The 17,786-nt window shown below is 41.2% G+C and overlaps 1 protein-coding gene across 4 annotated transcripts in view; it reads left to right on the plus strand.

Annotated features, from left to right (window-relative positions):
- Positions 1 to 17,786, plus strand: part of LOC124149648 (serine/threonine-protein phosphatase 6 regulatory ankyrin repeat subunit B-like) — a 75,927-nt gene that overhangs the window by 9,441 nt on the left and 48,700 nt on the right. For 2 of the 4 annotated variants that reach the window (XM_048388262.1, XM_048388263.1), the window contains exon 4: positions 845 to 9,051. The exons of 1 other annotated variant lie outside the window; for it this stretch is intronic. In XM_048388262.1, the coding sequence (XP_048244219.1) occupies positions 845 to 9,030 (8,186 nt within the window). In that variant the 3' untranslated portion in view covers positions 9,031 to 9,051. Of the gene's footprint in view, positions 1 to 844; positions 9,052 to 17,786 lie in introns of those variants that run through there. One more of the 4 variants, XM_048388264.1, reaches the window with a different exon arrangement.

Here is a 17,786-nt window from a genome sequence, read left to right on the forward strand (position 1 = left end):
CCAACATATAATTGGCGCTGATAGTAGCTTAGCAATAGACAATGGAAGCCAACAACTTTACAGATATTAGTGCTGATAGTTATGGACATGTCCTTACCTGTACATATATGCTCTCAGGCTCATAGGATTCATTCACCTGATGAAGGAGTAAGCATATATATACTCCGAAACATTGTGCTCCTCATAATAAAGAAGTTAACATCCATAAATTCTCTTCCTTATGTGTATCACTTCTAAATGCCTTTCAAAGACTTAATTACTTGAAAGCTTGTATGAGTAGACTGAACCAGAACCAGAACAGATGGTAAACATAAGTAGCCTGATTAAAACTCTGCAAACAATCTGACTGGAATGTGGTGGCACATGGTCATGTGCACAGCACACAGGTCACAAATTAGGTGAAGTTCAGCAACGTCGGTCTCGGAGAGCAGTTGGATGGGTGACCACGTTAAGCAGCTTGAATCCTGAGAGTTTCTAGGGCTTCGGTCCTGCCCAACACCGAAGCACATGTACCACATGTGGTGTCTCCTTAGGCAAGTGACTTTGTTCGAAATGTGCCTCTGCTCACCCAGCAGTGAGTGGGTACCCGGTAGGATGAGATGGTAATGTGGCTGTTAAACTTCTAGCGCCTCACAGGCAGCTTGGGTTGTATACTCCCCAGGGAGCTGAGAATGCTCACTGATCCATTGACCGGGGTAATAACAGTGAAGTGTATAAATACACTTATTATTATTATTATTATTATTATTATTATTAATGATGCTTTCTACCCTGGGTCAAGATTAGTCTACTTACACACCAATTTAACATTCACACAATCAATGTGTTTCCCCTCTTCCCACAGAACGTTACTGCCAAAAGGTGGAACTGCTCAAGGAGTATTTTGTGGACATCCATGCCCTCCAGACAGCCCAACAGCTCCTTGAGAAGCATGGCCATGTCAGCATCTGTGGAGCTCCTGGAGATGGGAAGACCAGCATTGCACTGAAGATCTGTGAGGCATATCAACAAAAGAGATATGAAACAGTGTTTGTGGAAAACATTGAACATTTTGACGTTGATACAATTTCTAAACGACAATCACACATGCTGGTTGTTTTTGATGATATATTTGGTTCTGTCACATTCTATTCAAATTTGGAAAAACTACATAAATTGTTCAGTGACTTGAATGATAACCTTGCTAAAACTGCCGCTGATACAGAGAGGGAATCCAAGGAGAAGAAAGAGAAAAAATCAAAAGGTAAGGAAAAATCCAATGAAGAGACCCCCATCTACAGACTGAAGCTTGTTTTTACATCCAGGACATATAACTGGAAGGGGGGATGTTCAAGACTACACAAGTACAAAGTGGATCTACTCAAAACAGAAGCTATTCTTGATATGACTAAAGACTGTCTCACAGTTGAAGAAAAGAAACGTATGTTACAGTCCTACAAGAGCAAACATCCTACATGTGATGTCTCTGAAAAGGATATTTGTAGCATCACAGATTCAAAACACAACATATTTGGATTCCCTCTTATCAGCAAACTCTTTTTCACTCATGCAGTCTTCCAGATGCACAACGCAAAATTCTTCAATAATCCGCTGACGTACCTGAGAGGTGACCTTGACGCCATTGTCCAGGAAGAAAGCAATAGATCGGCAGCCATCCTTCTCCTCATCCTGTGTGATGGAAACTTGAACCTTGTTTCTTTGCAGTCACGGAAAGCTGGAAACGTCATGTTTGGTGCTGTGAAGGAAGTAGTTCCTTGTTGTACAAGCACCGGGATTGCCAAGGAGATCAACAACTTTACTGGGGTCTACTGTACAGTCGAGGATCACATCGCATCCTTCTCTCACCCCTCCATATACGATGCTGCAGCCTGTGCTGTAGGACAACTCAATATCGTGTTGCTGCTGGAACACTGCTCCCTGAAATTCCTGTATGAAAGAGTGAGGCTGGGTAAAGGTATACAGTCATCAGACATTGAAGATGTCACAAACATGATCCACATCACCCCCCAACTACACCAAACAGTAGTGGACAGACTGGTGGAAGGTATTCGACAAGGGTGCTTCATTTGGACAGTGACACATCCAGTTTTCCGCGATGAGAGGATTGCCGCCCTACTATGGACAGAGATTAATGATAACATTGTTGAGACTGTCCAACAAAAGGATAGTGACTCTGGTGAATGTTTTTGGTATTTGGCTTCCATATCTGAGAGTTACTTTCTATTCTCCAAGACATTAGAAGTAGTTGGAAGACTTGGTGACTCTGCGCCTGATCTATATGACTGTGTCGTAGCCTGTGTCACACATGGCAAACTGAAACACCTGGAACACCTCGTTACAGTCATGAGTCTACATGGAGGATTCGATGTTGAATTTTCCATAGACGGGGAAACCCTCCTGATTATGGCTGCCCAGTCAGGACAGTCAGAGGTATTCAACTTCCTCATCCAGAAGGGTGCTGATATTTCCGTGACGGACTGGGCAGGAAACACCTGTTTACATTATGCCTGTGAATCAGGAAGCATGCTGTTGACAACAAGGGTGATTGAAACTTGTCCTATTTCAATCAATTCTATGAATAATAATGGATTAACACCTGCAATGTTTTGTGCAAAAAAAGGTTGCCTTGATATCCTGAGGTTCCTCAAACAAAAAGGAGCCAATTTAACTCTTACCAACTATTGGTTGACAAATTGTTTGCATTTAGCGAGTGAAAATGGCAATCTGTCAACTGTGAGCTTTTGTATTTCACTGAAAATATTTGATATGAACAAGAAGGAAACAAAACAGATGCAAACACCAATTATGATGGCATTGCAAGGAAGACACTATGATGTTTATCATCTCCTTGTAACTGAGGGTGCAGATCTGACCCTGACTGATCAATACAACAAAGACTGTCTGATGTTGGCATGTGAGGGAGGAAACATAAATATAGTGAAACATGTCTTGTCAATGAAAACATGGGATATCAATAAGCGGGGAGGATATTTGAAACAAACACCAATTATGATGGCGTTAGAAGAAGGACACCATGATGTTTATAATCTCCTTGTATCAGAGGGTGCAGATCTGACCCTTACTGATAAAAACAACAAAGACTGTCTGATGTTGGCATGTAAGGGAGGAAACATAAATACAGTGAAACATGTCTTGTCAATGAAAACATGTGGCATCAACAGGCGGGGCGGATTTTTCGAACAAACACCAATTATGATGGCATTAGAAGAAGGACACTATGATGTTTATCATCTCCTTGTATCAGAGGGTGCAGATCTGACCCTTACTGATGAATACAACACAGACTGTCTGATGTTGGCATGTCAGGGAGGAAACATAAATACAGTGAAACATGTCTTGTCAATGAAAACATGTGACATCAACAGGCGGGGAGGATGGTTGAAACAAACACCAATTATGATGGCATTAAAAAGAGGACACTATGATGTTTATCATCTCCTTGTGTCTGAGGGTGCAGACCTGACCCTTACTGATAAAAACAACAGAGACTGTCTGATGTTGGCATGTCAGGGAGGAAACATAAATTTAGTGAAACATGTCTTGTCAATGAAAACATGTGACATCAACAGGCGGGGAGGATATTTCAAACAAACTCCAATTATGATGGCATGTGAAGGAGGACAGTATGATCTCCATGTATCTGAGGGTGCAGATCTGACCCTTACTGATGAATTCAACACAGACTGTCTGATTTTGGCATGTGAGGGAGGTAACATATCTACAGTGAAATATGTCTTGTCAATGAAAACATGGGACATCAACAGGTGGGGAGAATGTTTCAAACAAACACCAATTATGATGGCATTAAAAAGAGGACACTATGATGTTTATCATCTTCTTGAATCTGAGGGAGCAGATCTGACCCTTACTGACGATGACAACTGTGACTGTCTGATGTTGGCATGTGAGGGAGGAAACAAATCTATAGTGAAACGTGTCTTGTCAATGAAAACATGTGACATCAACAGGCAGGGAGGAGAGTTGAAACAAACACCAATTATGATGGCATTGGAAGAAAGACACTATGATGTTTTTCATCTCCTTGTATCTGAGGGTGCAGATCTGACCCTTACTGATAACAACAACAGAGACTGTCTGATGTTGGCATGTGAGGGAGGAAACATAAATATAGTGAAACATGTCTTGTCAATGAAAACATGGGATATCAATAAGCGGGGAGGATATTTGAAACAAACACCAATTATGATGGCGTTAGAAGAAGGACACCATGATGTTTATAATCTCCTTGTATCAGAGGGTGCAGATCTGACCCTTACTGATAAAAACAACAAAGACTGTCTGATGTTGGCATGTAAGGGAGGAAACATAAATACAGTGAAACATGTCTTGTCAATGAAAACATGTGGCATCAACAGGCGGGGCGGATTTTTCGAACAAACACCAATTATGATGGCATTAGAAGAAGGACACTATGATGTTTATCATCTCCTTGTATCAGAGGGTGCAGATCTGACCCTTACTGATGAATACAACACAGACTGTCTGATGTTGGCATGTCAGGGAGGAAACATAAATACAGTGAAACATGTCTTGTCAATGAAAACATGTGACATCAACAGGCGGGGAGGATGGTTGAAACAAACACCAATTATGATGGCATTAAAAAGAGGACACTATGATGTTTATCATCTCCTTGTGTCTGAGGGTGCAGACCTGACCCTTACTGATAAAAACAACAGAGACTGTCTGATGTTGGCATGTCAGGGAGGAAACATAAATTTAGTGAAACATGTCTTGTCAATGAAAACATGTGACATCAACAGGCGGGGAGGATATTTCAAACAAACTCCAATTATGATGGCATGTGAAGGAGGACAGTATGATCTCCATGTATCTGAGGGTGCAGATCTGACCCTTACTGATGAATTCAACACAGACTGTCTGATTTTGGCATGTGAGGGAGGTAACATATCTACAGTGAAATATGTCTTGTCAATGAAAACATGGGACATCAACAGGTGGGGAGAATGTTTCAAACAAACACCAATTATGATGGCATTAAAAAGAGGACACTATGATGTTTATCATCTTCTTGAATCTGAGGGAGCAGATCTGACCCTTACTGACGATGACAACTGTGACTGTCTGATGTTGGCATGTGAGGGAGGAAACAAATCTATAGTGAAACGTGTCTTGTCAATGAAAACATGTGACATCAACAGGCAGGGAGGAGAGTTGAAACAAACACCAATTATGATGGCATTGGAAGAAAGACACTATGATGTTTTTCATCTCCTTGTATCTGAGGGTGCAGATCTGACCCTTACTGATAACAACAACAGAGACTGTCTGATGTTGGCATGTCAGAGAGGTAACATATCTACAGTGAAACATGTCTTGTCAATGAAAACATGTGGCATCAACAGGCGGGGCGGATTTTTCGAACAAACACCAATTATGATGGCATTAGAAGAAGGACACTATGATGTTTATCATCTCCTTGTATCAGAGGGTGCAGATCTGACCCTTACTGATGAATACAACACAGACTGTCTGATGTTGGCATGTGAGGGAGGAAACATATCTATAGTGAAACATGTCTTGTCAATGAAAACATGTGACATCAACAGGCAGGGAGGAGAGTTGAACCAAACACCAATTATGATGGCATTCGAAGGAGGACACTATGATGTTTATCATCTCCTTGTATCTGAGGGTGCAGATCTCACCCTAACTGATAAATACAAAAGAGACTGTCTGATGTTGGCATGTGAAGGAGGTACAATATCTATAGTGAAACATGTCTTGTCAACGAAAACATGTGACATCAACAGACGGGGAGGAAAATTGAAACAAACACCAATTATGATGGTATTGAAAGGACGACACCATGATGTTTATCATCTCCTTGTATCTGAGGGAGCAGATCTGACCCTTACTGATGGTGACAGCACAAACTGTCTGATGTTGGCATGTGAGGGAGGTACAATATCTATAGTGAAACATGTCTTGTCAATGAAAAAATGTGACATCAACAGACGGGGAGGAAAATTGAACCAAACACCAATTATGATGGCATTGAAAGGACGACACCATGATGTTTATCATCTCCTTGTATCTGAGGGTGCAGATCTGACCCTTACTGATGGTGACAGCAGAAACTGTCTGATGTTGGCATGTGAGGGAGGTACAATATCTATAGTGAAACATGTCTTGTCAATGAAAACATGTGACATCAACAGACAGGGAGGAAAATTGAACCAAACACCAATTATGATGGCATTGAAAGGACGACATCATGATGTTTATCATCTCCTTGTATCTGAGGGAGCAGATCTGACCCTTACTGATGAATACAACAGAGGCTGTATGATGTTGGCATGTGAGGGAGGAAACATATCTATAGTGAAACATGTCTTGTCAATGAAAACATGTGACATCAACAGGCGGGGAGGAGAGTTGAACCAAACACCAATTATGATGGCATTGAAAGGAGGACACTATGATGTTTATCATCTCCTTGTATCTGAGGGTGCAGATCTGACCCTTACTGATAAAAACAACAGAGACTGTCTGATGTTGGCATGTCAGAGAGGTAACATATCTACAGTGAAACATGTCTTGTCAATGAAAACATGTGACATCAACAGGCGGGGAGGAGAGTTGAACCAAACACCAATTATGATGGCATTGGAAGGAAGACACTATGATGTTTATCATCTCCTTGTATCTGAGGGTGCAGATCTGACCCTTACTGATAACAACAACAGAGACTGTCTGATGTTGGCATTTGAGGAAGGTACAATATCTATAGTGAAACATGTCTTGTCAATGAAAACATGTGACATCAACAGACGGGGAGGAAGATTGAAACAAACACCAATTATGATGGCATTGGAAGGAGGATACTATGATGTTTATCATCTCCTTGTATCTGAGGGTGCGGATCTGACCCTTACTGATTGTAACAACAGAGACTGTCTGATGTTGGCATGTGAGGGAGGTACAATATCTATAGTGAAACATGTCTTGTCAATGAAAACATGTGACATCAACAGACGGGGAGGAAATATGAAACAAACACCAATTATGATGGCATTGGAAGGACGACACTATGATGTTTATCATCTCCTTGTATCTGAGGGTGCAGATCTGACAGTTACTGATGAATACAACAGAGACTGTCTGATGTTGGCATGTGAGGGAGGTACAATATCCATAGTGAAACATGTCTTGTCAATGAAAACATGTGACATCAACAGGCAGGGAGGATATTGTAGACAAACACCAATTATGATGGCATTGGAAGGAAGACACTATGATTTTTATCATCTCCTTGTATCTGAGGGTGCAGATCTGACCCTTACTGATAAAAACAACAGAGACTGTCTGATGTTGGCATGTGAGGGAGGAAACATATCTGTAGTGAAACATGTCTTGTCAATGAAAACATGTGACATCAACAGGCGGGGAGGAGAGTTGAACCAAACACCAATTATGATGGCATTGGAAGGAAGACACTATGATGTTTATCATCTCCTTGTATCTGAGGGTGCGGATCTGACCCTTACTGATGAATACAACAGAGACTGTCTGATGTTGGCATGTGAGAGAGGTACACAATCTATAGTGAAACATGTCTTGTCAATGAAAAAATGTGACATCAACAGACGGGGAGGAAAATTGAAACAAACACCAATTATGATGGCATTGAAAGGACGACACCATGATGTTTATCATCTCCTTGTATCTGAGGGTGCAGATCTGACCCTTACTGATGGTGACAGCAGAAACTGTCTGATGTTGGCATGTGAGGGAGGTACAATATCTATAGTGAAACATGTCTTGTCAATGAAAACATGTGACATCAACAGACAGGGAGGAAAATTGAAACAAACACCAATTATGATGGCATTGAAAGGACGACATCATGATGTTTATCATCTCCTTGTATCTGAGGGAGCAGATCTGACCCTTACTGATGAATACAACAGAGGCTGTATGATGTTGGCATGTGAGGGAGGAAACATATCTATAGTGAAACATGTCTTGTCAATGAAAACATGTGACATCAACAGGCGGGGAGGAGAGTTGAACCAAACACCAATTATGATGGCATTGAAAGGAGGACACTATGATGTTTATCATCTCCTTGTATCTGAGGGTGCAGATCTGACCCTTACTGATAAAAACAACAGAGACTGTCTGATGTTGGCATGTCAGAGAGGTAACATATCTACAGTGAAACATGTCTTGTCAATGAAAACATGTGACATCAACAGGCGGGGAGGAAAATTGAACCAAACACCAATTATGATGGCATTGGACGAAAGACACTATGATGTTTATCATCTCCTTGTATCTGAGGGTGCAGATCTCACCCTAACTGATAAATACAAAAGAGACTGTCTGATGTTGGCATGTGAAGGAGGTACAATATCTATAGTGAAACATGTCTTGTCAACGAAAACATGTGACATCAACAGACGGGGAGGAAAATTGAAACAAACACCAATTATGATGGCATTGAAAGGACGACACCATGATGTTTATCATCTCCTTGTATCTGAGGGTGCGGATCTGACCCTTACTGATGAATACAACAGAGACTGTCTGATGTTGGCATGTGAGAGAGGTACACATTCTATAGTGAAACATGTCTTGTCAATGAAAAAATGTGACATCAACAGACGGGGAGGAAAATTGAAACAAACACCAATTATGATGGCATTGAAAGGACGACACCATGATGTTTATCATCTCCTTGTATCTGAGGGTGCAGATCTGACCCTTACTGATGGTGACAACAGAGACTGTCTGATGTTGGCATGTGAGGGAGGAAACATATCTATAGTGAAACATGTCTTGTCAATGAAAACATGTGACATTAACAGAAAGGTAGGAAGATCGAAACAAACACCAATTATGATGGCATTGGAAAGAGGACACTATGATGTTTATCATCTCCTTGTATCTGAGGGTGCAGATCTGACACTTACCGTATATGACCGCAGAGAAGCCGACCCCGTAGATAAGCCGAGGTGTTAATTTGACCATTGAAATACGAAAGAAAATGATATGACCCGCAGATAAGCCGAATCAGGAATTGAAAGACAAAAAACACTGCGAAGTCGGACTGAAAGACATGTGCCGGTACTCGCAGATATTCAAAAATATAAGATGAAAAACGTTGTAATTATATTGAAAAAGTCATTATTATTTCTAATAAAGATTTAACAAATGTCATCCACTTTCATAATGTGGGCAGCTGTTTCTCGTGTTTTTTTTAAATCTCATAATGATCGTTATATGTTGCCATCAACAACCAAGCGCCATTTTGTGAGTCGGTGTATATAGAATTATGAACCCGTGAGAAAATATATCAGCTGAAACGAAGACTCGCAGTTTGATTTCAGCATCGTAAGCATGGCGTTTTCGTTCAAAACTCATGATGAGAACGTCAGTCAGTAAAAATATACCAACTTTTATAACCCCCTTTACACCACTATTGTATGTTAATCCAATTGAATTAAATAAACTATCATACTATGAACACATTGAATGACCATCACTTACTCACAGGCTTTTCCAGTTTATTAAACTAATCTCTCGAAAACAAAGGAATTAAGCCCCTACTCCCAACACGATCGCTAAGCACCCACAACTTGAAAATGTTTGTGTAAACAACCTGACAATACCAATCGGCCCGTTATTATCAATGCTCATTTCCTTGTGTACCGTGTTGCTTTAAACAACAGGAAGCAATCACAGTGGTCACCGTTTGTGACGTCACAGGAAACAGCTGATCACATGTTTTTGCAAATGGCGAACGGAATAAATCGCCGATACAGTTGTTTATTTGCCTCTTTCAATAAAGGTAGACACTTGTTCACTATCAATTTATGAACTTTGCAAAACGTACGTAATAGCTATTGGCGATTTTATCTGGGGATTATATATTATAGCTGTGAATTACATATATTGTTACATGTAAAGATTGTGGAGTTTACGAAGAACGATAAACTTTGAACATTCAATTGAAAACATATTATCGGAAGTAGTAACATGCATAACATTTTTTAAATAATGACAACATTGGTGTATAATAATAACTTTATTGATAATTTATAACAAAAATGGCTCTAGTCGTGGCAACTTCCAAACTTTCGGGAAGTTGTAATCTATCGGACCGTCATTCAGGCGATGTTTCTGACAGATCACGATCTGTAAAATACTATCATGAAAGTGTATCCCGTGGATAAGCCGACCCCTTTCTACAGAATCTTTTTTCTGGTCCTCAAAATTTGGCTTATACGCGGTCATATACGGTACTGATAAATACAACTGAGACTGTCTGATGTTGGCATGTGAGGGAGGAAACATATCTATAGTGAAACATGTCTTGTCAATAAAACATGTGACATCAACAGACGGGGAGGGAAAATGAAACAAACACCAATAATTATTGCATTGAAAGGAGGACACCATGATGTTTATCATCTCCTTGTATCTGAGGGTGCGGATCTGACCCTTCCTGATGGTATTAACAGAGACTGTCTGATGTTGGCATGTGAGGGAGGTACAATATCTATAGTGAAACATGTCTTGTCAATAAAAAACATGTGACATCAACAGACAGGGAGGAGAGTTGAAACAAACACCAATTATGATGGCATTGGAAGGAGGACACTATGATTGTTATTTCCTTGTATCTGAGGGTGCAGATCTGACCCTTACTGATGCAATGAATGTTCACATGTGAGTTATCGTTTGACATGTTTTATCAATGAAACATGTGACATCAAGAGATGTGTTGTAAGATGTATTAACAATCTTATTTCGTTTATATGTAAATCCTGTTTCGTCTAAAGTGCCAATGCCACTTTTGTACTAACTGTTTTGGTGCTAGTAATAAAAGCATGGCGACCATCGCCTATGAACTAAACTGGTCATTGTTCTACCGTTCATCAAGCTTATAAACAAGCAACTATCATAACAAGATGGGAGGAAACATTAATCTATGCTGGCTATGCTGGCATGAGAGAAAAAAGTATGATGTTTATGCTCTTCTTGTGCCTGAGGAAGAAACAGATATTGTTATTACCTGAGGCAATAAGATCAAATTATATGTCTTTCTGTATGATATCCTATGTGAAATAATCACTATTTACAAATCTGACAACACACGTCTGTTGTAGGGGGTGCTACTTGAATAATGGCAGTGACTGATGAAGAAGGTGGTGTTCAATGGCCCACTCTCTAGGCTACAAATGTTAACGTTGCAGGTTCGATCCTGTTCAAATAGAAGTAACATTTCACAACATTCCGCCCATTTCCTTAAGTTAGAATTGTAATGTGTGTTATATGGATTGTGTTCAAAGGCTAAATACATATCTATGACAGAGAGACTTTCAGGGTGACTTTCTGGAGAATATCCCGGGAACAGGGGGATATTCAATAGAATGTCCCTTGCTAACAGGTTACTAGTTACAAACATGGCATTACAAGAGGTTTAATTAATACAGTTCTATACACATGGTTATCTCCCAAAACCCCTACATCCCATTTCCCCTACAACCCAGTTCCCCTACAATTAGTTAAAACAAAACGCGGCATTTACCTGTCTGGCATTATGAACTCACCTAAAGGAGAGATTAAGGTCTGGAGTAGAGGTAGTAGAAATGAAAGGAGTAGAGCTTTAGGGGATTAGGGGACTTAAAGGAAAGTTTAAAAAGAAGAAGAATTAATGTAAGTGTAATGAAAGATGCCTGTATGATGAGAAGACTATTTAGCAATTACAAAAACAATAGGAAGAAACAATTATTACACTGAGAAACTGAGATGAGACGATTTACAGTTGAGATGACTAGGTTTAGTATATAGATACTTGAAACTGACTAACATGACTGGGCATGGCCTCAGCCCTCCATAATCAAGAATAAAAAAAACACACAAAAATCCTAATTCACCTCACCAAGTGGACTGCAAGCCCTCCAAAACAAAAATACCAAAAACCGACCTAAATTAATAAATCAAATACTTAAAAGCTCCAACGACCTAACTAAGGCAGGCAAACAAATAACCTTCTTGTGGATACCCGCCCACGTAGGAATATACGGTAATGAAAACGCCGATAAAGCAGCTAAACTATCCCTCAAAATCACAGAAATAAGCTTAAACTTACCCATCTCAAAATCAGAAATTAAAAGTGCAAACAAGCAAAAAATCACCAAAAAATGGCATAACCTATATCTAAACTCAAATAGCCAAATCAAAAAAGTGCTCAGCAAACCACTAACCAAACCAAAAATTCTCCATCCATCCAAAAAAATCGACAGAGTAATCACTAAACTCCAAACAGGACACACCAACCCAAATAACCACCTAAAATTTTTAAAAAACCACACTACAGGTAACTGCCCACACTGCAAACAACCAGAAACCCCAGAACACGCACTCATCCACTGCACACACTACCTAACACATCGAACCGCATTACAAACCACCCTCAATCTAAACAAGGCTCTAACTCTAGAAGCAATACTAAACCCACAAAATAAACTAGAAAACTTCAAGGCCTTAGGCGTATTCTTAATAAAAACTTAACTAATAAAACGCATCTAAAAACACAATAACCTACCAAATCAAAATCACATAAACAAACAAACATCCACCATACCCAGCTCCCTTAGTTCCCCTCCCCAATCCCATCGGCATCTATTCCAAATCTCAAAATTCCCAAATTCTATATAAGCAACCCCTAAAACCCCCCTCTTGGGTTGCACAGACCACTTTCGCCCCTTTCGGAAACACATTAAATGGCCTGGCCGGGCCCGTGTGCGAAATACGCATCAGTCGGAAAGCGCACGTTAAATCTCCAAAGTAAGTAAGTAAGTAAGTACTATCATGACATCAACATGGCTGGTCTTCGCAATGTTGAGTTTGTTATGTCACAGAGAGGAAAGCCCCAAGTCCTATTTGATGGTTATCTTCACACTAAGAACTCACGACAGTAGGAACCGTGATGAGGAATGCTACAGAGCATAACCATGCCCCTGAGGATAGCCAGAAGGTCCGGTTTATGAGCACCCCTACTCCCCCAGAACAAGATCCAGGACACGTGGGTTGACGCAATGGACAACACACCAGATGTACCAAGAGCTGTCGCCTTCAACGACTACATCGTCACTACCTGGGTCGACCACGGAGCACGATTCCCTCTACCACTGTGGAACCATCATGGTACAACAGGTCCCATGACGAACAACAACCTGGAAGGCTTTCATAACCAACTCAATCGAGGTCTCCCTCACCGACATCCCAACATCTACCGATTTGTGGCGGTGGACAGAGGCAGGAAGAGAGTGTACAGAGAGGCAGAATAGAGAGGTGAAATCCCCAATGCAGTTTCTAGATGCGGTTGGCCATCTCCTCAGGCCGGGATAAAGAGTGAATTGAACATTTGAGATGAAATTTATCATAATGTATACACAGTAAAAAAAGTGTTGCACCCCCACATTAATACGTTTGATACATCACAACATTTAAAACGCCCGACTCTGGTTTTAATGGTAGGTATTCCTTGGGGATCTGATGTTAAATGTGTAATGTTTTCGGAGGGAAGATGATCACCAAAACGTAGCAATCAGCACGTGAATTGCATGGTGCATGACATTTGCAGATTGCAGTATCTTCTTAAGCTCAACATCGCCTATAAAAGATGTTCTCTGACAGCCCAGTTTATTGTAACCCACAATGCCGGGTAGACGATTGTCAGAAGCAGTCAAGTGGCAGATTATTGGCCTTCATGGAGCAGGTCTTTCGTTCAAGGAGATTGGCAGAAGAACCGGACATCACTACACAACAATAAGCCGTTTGGTCAGAAAACACGCACAAACTAATGATGAAAGGAATCGCAGACCCTCTGGCAGACCACGTAAGACCACAGTTAGAGATGACAGAGCGTTGTTGAGGGTGGTAAGGCGTCATCCATTTGCTACAAGCACAACCTTGAAACGTCTTTGGCTTCCTCGTCAACAGTTCAGTACCCAGACCGTGAGAAATCGTCTTAAAGCTGCAGGGTTGAAGTCCAGAAGGGTTATCAAGCGACCTAAACTCACAGACAACCACAAACGACTACGTCTAGCCTGGTGTAGACTGAGACAGAACTGGAACTTGAGGTCCTGGAGAAGAGTCCACTGGTCGGACGAAAGCAGGTTCCTTCTGCATGTTGTGGATGGCAGAGTGAGAGTATGGAGGCATCCTGGAACAGCTTATACTGCAAGAAACATCATGCCAACTGTACCATATGGAGGTGGATCTGTTATGGTCTGGGGATGCTTCTCATTTGATTGTAAGCTTGATTTAGTGACCATACGAGGCAACTTGACAGGGGAGCGCTACATCCAAGAGGTGCTGAATCCAGTTGTGGTGCCCCATTTTGACAATCATCCACTGGCCACCAGACCGATATTCATGGATGACAATGCCAGACCACATCGTTCACGAGCTGTGACCCAGGTTATCCACAACAATGCTCTGACGCAGATTCCATGGCCAGCAATGAGTCCAGATCTGAATCCTCTGGAACATGTATGGGACATTTGGGACGCCTGATTTATCGTCGGGACCCTCCTCCACAGAACTTGCGTGAATTGGAAGCAGCATTACACGAGGAGTGGCAGCAGCTGCCCATGGAGCGATTCCAACGTCTGGTGAGGAGTATGAGACGAAGACTTCAAGCTGTGATCCAAGTGCTTGGTGGAAGTTCTCGATATTGACTTACTGTGTTCGTCAAATCTCCATATGACATTCTTACCCTATTGGATGAATTTGGTCACTAAAAATTATTGAGATGTCACCATACTTAATGCGTCTTCGTTGTTCGTTCATTTTTCGTAAAAGTTCAGCATGAGATTATTACATGCCATAAGGTCATGGAATACCCCATTTAAGTTCATTGTATAGACAATACACTGGTTTGTTGGTATACACGAAATCCTGGTTATAATATTAATTCGGTTATCTTTACACCCTTTCAAAACACCCCTCCATGAAAAAGTATAGGGGGTGCAACACTTTTTTTACTGTGTATATTATGAATTTTGAAAAATGAACATTTTGTTATAATGTATCATGAATTTTGAAAAATGAACATTTTATTATAATGTATTATGAATTTTGAATAATATCGTAATCGTAATTAAATGTTTATCTCAGTCTATTCGTGTTTCTTGGGTTGTTTCATTGTATGAGATAGGTAACAGACTAGGGATTAGCATAGCCATGGACCGTGAACTTTGTTGTCTTAAGCTGTAGGGGGTTTTGGGAGGTTACCATACACATAGCTGCAGAGGTCCGACCCTAGTGCTTGAGCAGTCCAGAGCTCGATCTCCTCTTGAACGCTATTTTCTTTCTCTCGATAGAGATACTATTTATACACAGGTTGTGGTACCACTCACAGTTCTTATGGGCAACAAAATATTGATATTACATGTGATCAGTTTCAGTAAGTATTAATACATAGGAAACAGTCAACAGTAAGTCATAACAATTTAATGAAGATATATGATACTTAATTACAGTTGTGTGACAAGGACCAAGTATAGACAAGGTAATGGGGATTAGTCAGTTCATGGTGGGAGGGGGATATCCAGATTTTTGTTTACAACTCTGACATTACCACAAGGTCTCAGCTCATTTTGAACAGTTATGAAAATTAGATTAGATACTGTCAAGAATATCTAAAAATAATATAATAGTACATTTTCTGAAATAATTATACATTAGTAAGTCCTTTGATAATTCTATGGAAGGAGTTTTTAATCTAAAATGTGCCTGTAGTTTCAAAATTGTATTTGAGTGCACATTTCTTAAACATTCTCCCAAAACAGAAACGTATAGATTTTGAACCTATGTAGCTAACATGAAAATGGTGGCTAAGGGGTTATATGGGGGTGTCACATGTTTTTTGAATGTTTAACTAAGTGACATGTTCCACCCACAAAGAAGAGTCTGTTATCAGGACTCTTGGTCGTGATTGACAAGTTGTTGCATGAAACAAATGTCAGAATGAGAGAACTCAGCTTCAAGCCTCTACCTGTTCACTCAGTCACCTGTCACTGGGAATTGGATTTCCTCCGTTTCATGTTAGTCATGTCTTCCAGTAGACACAGACATATTTGTAATCAAAGAACAATACATGCATGTGTGTTACTCTTGTGCTCTGGTATTCTGTGAATTGTTAGAGGATTTGGCAAATGTTTGTCCCCTGGTTGCATACTGGGTACAACCAGACTCGCATTGTATGTTTCATGGCACCATATGTTCAGTTTATACTGTCTAATATTTAGAGGATATTTATGATTGTTTATGTCATACATTGTTTACAACACAAGTGTCTAAATACCAGAATTTAGGCATGAGTGTCGTAAACATTTATGGCATGAACACGAATATAATGTTGTATTTATTACTGAAGAAGATGTCTACATACAGAGACAAATTTTAGTGTTAACCTATACTAAACTGAAGTACAAAAGAAAGTACACACCCCTAAAATATCATATATTACGCATATGGTTGAAAAAGTTGTTACATTTTTGGCGCTATCGTAATGTAATGAACAAAACCATTGAGAGCATATCGCAGACACGTAACCTTGACATTATGATTGGCAACAAAAGCACACATTATGAAAATGGCAATTTTCTCCATTTGCACGTGCAATGTGCGTAGAAACAGTATAAAAGGCAGTGGATTCTATCGTTCATTACACATTCAACGAAAAAAACACAAGACAAATGCCACGTTTAACAGCAGCGGAGCGAGAGAGAGAGAGCCGTGGGAATGTCCCAAGTGGGGGCGTCGAACAGTCACATCGCAAGGACCCTTGGCTGCACCAGGCAAACCATTATCAGACTCCTTCGTCGTGTCAACCAGACTGGCCAGACATCCGACCGCCCAAGAAGAGGAAGACCGAGAGTGACGACCCCTGCAGAAGACCGGTACATACGCACATTACACCTGCGCAACAGGTTCCTCACCATGGCATCAACAGCGTCGACAGCGTTAGGTCACCACATCAGCAGGAAAACAGTCATGAGACGACTACGAGCCGCCGGTATCCGGGCTTATCGACCATTCCGTGGGATGACCTTGACCGCTCAACACCGTATCAGCCGTCTTCGCTGGGCAAGAAGAGTCAGACGCTGGCAACGTCGTGACTGGTCACGAGTCCTCTTTACCGATGAAAGTCGATTCAACCTCTACCATGCTGACGGTAGAGTGAGAGTCTACCGACGTAGAGGCGAGCGACTGGCTGGAGCATGTGTCCAACAAGTTCATCCTTTTGGCGGAGGCAGCGTTATGGTTTGGAGAGGCATTTGCGGCGAACAGAAGACGGATTTGGTCATTCTCCACCAGACCCTGACAGCCCAGAGGTACAGGGACCAAGTGTTACAGCCGGTGGTGATCCCCTTCATGCAGGGGCAAAGGCAGGGGTTTCTTTTTCAGCAAGATAACGCCCGACCACACACCGCTAGACTCACTATGGACTTCCTGAACCGTCAGAACATTCAGCTTTTGCCTTGGCCGTCACGCTCTCCGGACTTGTCACCCATTTAACACCTGTGGGACCATCTCGGTAGACAGTTGCGACGACGTGCACAGCCACCAACCACCATACCACAGCTGGAACAGGCTCTGCGAGAAGAGTGGCAGCCGATCCCTAATGACGTCATCCGACGGTTGACCTTTTCCATGAGAAGGCGTGTCCTGGCTTGCATTAACTCAAATGGGGGTCA

This window comes from Haliotis rufescens, unplaced genomic scaffold, assembly GCF_023055435.1.
Source record: "Haliotis rufescens isolate VD_foot unplaced genomic scaffold, xgHalRufe1.0.p SCAF_7, whole genome shotgun sequence".
NCBI classification, from domain to species: domain Eukaryota; kingdom Metazoa; phylum Mollusca; class Gastropoda; order Lepetellida; family Haliotidae; genus Haliotis; species Haliotis rufescens.